The 3,163-nt window shown below is 40.8% G+C and overlaps 1 protein-coding gene across 1 annotated transcript; it reads right to left on the bottom strand.

The window, feature by feature from the left end:
- Positions 1-1,341: 1,341 nt before the first annotated feature.
- On the bottom strand, positions 1,342-2,292 carry LOC147712318 (olfactory receptor 6M1-like). Its single transcript, XM_086919631.1, has one exon. It carries the CDS (start codon positions 2,290-2,292, stop codon positions 1,342-1,344), a length of 951 nt encoding a protein of 316 aa, XP_086775757.1.
- Positions 2,293-3,163: the final 871 nt, after the last annotated feature.

The following is a 3,163-nucleotide window of genomic DNA, read 5'->3' as shown; positions in this document are numbered from 1 at the left end:
TAGTTTGATGCTTGCCTCTGTTTTTGGTCCAACTCTGAGTCACTTTGTCATCTGGTAATTTGCCGGAGGTAGCGCCTAGATGCTCCATTGGAGCGATTGCTGCGCGATATAAATAAAACTTTACATTTACATTTCAACTCCATGCCAAGAGCCCATTGAAAGCGCAAATATTTGTGTGATCTACTAGCACAGAGATATGTTGACAGAGGAGAAAACTGTACTTCCATCATACACCATTTAAAATGGTTCCTTTTTAGTTATCAGGCTCACTAAAATGTATTCAGCCTTGTGCTCAAAATCTCTCATGGAATTGATTACCAACCTGTGGCGTGATTATGGATAATGCACACTTTCCCTGTTTGTGCCTCAGAGCACCTTATAACTGGTGCGCTGGCGCAAACAGGGAAAGTGTATCCTATTACATAGAATGCACTGCCCCCAGGGCAGCAGCAAACATTTGCTGCCCTGGGGGCTTTGAAGCAGCCGCTCTGAGTTTCACTTTGCAGGGATCACCTTGCAGGTGGGTGCAGTGAGTGATTCTATCTGTCTCCAAGGGGATGTGTGGGGGTCACAGGACCCCTTTCCCCCATCCAGAGGGATGCCATCATGGGGCACGCTGACAATGTTCTACCTTTGAGACACTTCCTTATAGGTTCTTTGCCTCTGCATCCATGTCTATAATACAGCCCGGGCGGAGAGGCAAAGGGATTCCCTCATTTGCATGGGGCCACACCCCCATGCAAATGAGGGAACACCTTCTCAACAAAGCGCTGGAGCTATAAGTACACCAGGGTTAACTGTATTACAGTAATACTAAAGTGCCCAGGGGGCGCACAAAGTGAGAAATATCGCCCGTTGTGCCCCCAGGGTACTTCCGTAATGCAGCCCCTAAACTCATAGCATTGCACTGTCATTTTCAGAATGTACATTTATACATGTATGTTTTTATTAGTTGTTTGCTATAGTTTGTTTCCCAAAAATCCCAAGGATTCAGCAGACGTTAAGTTACAGGAGGTTTTGCACTGTGTTTAGGATGGTATACTTTTTGTCACAAATGTATTTTTCAAGCATGCATTTTTTCCAAAGAATTACACTTTTTTCTGATTAACCAGATTTTGCTAAACTTTTTTGTTTTACTTGTAACACTAATATTTGTCAGTGCAATTTTCTTGAGATTAACATTTTTAGGTACGCCTAATTAGCATTTTGCAGCTGTACACAATGGACCAAAGTACTATGAACTTCATTTTGTAAAATTAAAACGTGTCAGCTCTGTATGTGACTTTGTTGTTCCTAGAGAAGTGCTTGTGATGTGAGGTATGTGATAAATCACTGATCTAATTATACGTCTCTTCTACTGATAGAGAAGTACTTCCCAAATATTTTGATCAATGCATTTTTAACTTCTTTGTTCCGCAGGCTGTAGATGAAAGGATTAAAAAGTGGTGTGATCACCACATAGAACACAGCCACCACTTTGTCCATTTCAAGGGAGGCTCTGTTTGTGGGTCGCACGTACACAAATATTACAGTCCCATAGTAGATGGCCACCACAGTGATGTGGGAGGTACATGTGGAGAAGGCTTTCTGCCGCCCACTGGTAGAGGAGATCTTGGTTATGGTCCAAATGATGCTTATATATGATATAAATGTCAAAAGCACACAACTAAAGACAATAATCCAAGTAAGGATGAAAAAATATAGCTTGATGAATGTTGTATCTGTGCAAGAAAGTTCCAGCAGAGGTGATATGTCACAAAAGAAATGGTTGATCTCATTGCTACCACAGAAAGAGAGAAATGAGATATAGATTGTTGGCAAAATGGAGCCAAGAAAGGCACCCAGCCAACATCCTGCTGCAAGCATGCAGCACAAGCGAGTAGTCATGATGGCAGGGTACCGTAAGGGATGGCAGATGGCTAAATACCTATCATAAGCCATGAGAGCTAGTAGGTAATTCTCCAGAGCACCCATCACAAAAAAGAAATAACACTGAGCGATGCAGTCGCCAACAGAGATAGAGCGATGTCCTAGAAGAAAATTAGCCAGCATCTTTGGAACGGTGGAAGATGCATAGCAGATCTCCATTAATGAGAAATTGACAAGGAGATAATACATTGGCCTGCGTAGGTGTTGCTCCCTCTTTACCACATAGATGATAATCAAATTTCCAGTGATCGACAGTGTGTAAATGATAAAGAAGAAAACAAAGAGTAGGGCTTGAATTTGTTGTACTACAGGGAAGCCAAGGAGGATAAATTCGGTCACACTGCTTTGATTCCTTTTTTGCATCTCTTCTGGAGGTGACTTAGTCTTGTCTAAAATTAACACAAGAAATAACAAATTCACAAAGCAGCTTTTAAATATCATTTTTCATTTCTTTGTCATAGCTCAAATAATTGTGGTTTGGTGACGATTACACAATAAGAGAGGAAGTCTGTCAGTGGAAGCAAATACATGAATATCTTGCTACTATACTCACACTAATTTATACATTTAGAAGCATATTTACTGAGGTTTTGTGTTGTCTTTGTATGACGCAAATCATAGCAAGGAAAAGCTAGTCCTTAAATGTGATTTACATAGCCATGCAAGGGGCTAGTTGCCGTACCTTGTATGACGTTATAAAGAAAAGTAACACAACGTATGGCTTGTGCTACGTTGAGTTATATTTTGTTGTGGTGGGAGTGCCATGGGTGGAGCATAGCAATACCTGTACATTCACCATAGAAATGTCGTGAAATCCAAGTCTTCCTAAAGGCAGTCTACCTGGGATTGCATCAAAATGGTGCACCTACGACAGAGAGGCATAGCGAGGGGAAATATTTCTAACTTTCCTAGTTACTTTTTCTTTGCATGATGTAATCCACATTGATATCTGGAGTGAAAAGGTAAACTTGTAAAAGTCAAACTGTGTGCTGCCTAAAGGTTACCCCTATTAAACCAGTTTTGCTTGTTTCTTCTTCTCTCAATTTCCAGTGATTAGCATCTAAATTTGTATGTGAAGCGGTATGCTGTGTGGATTACATACAGAAATTTCTGAAGCCAAGAAGCCTGTTAATGGGACTATTTCTGAACACTTAGCTGGGATGAGCCATTTGGGTGCGACAGGGACATACGGCATCACAGAGTACTGCTTTTATTTTTTTATTATATTTTTTAT

This window comes from Lissotriton vulgaris, chromosome 5 (assembly GCF_964263255.1).
Source record: "Lissotriton vulgaris chromosome 5, aLisVul1.2, whole genome shotgun sequence".
Classification (NCBI taxonomy): domain Eukaryota; kingdom Metazoa; phylum Chordata; class Amphibia; order Caudata; family Salamandridae; genus Lissotriton; species Lissotriton vulgaris.
This window is presented reverse-complemented; position numbering and strand designations above follow the sequence as displayed.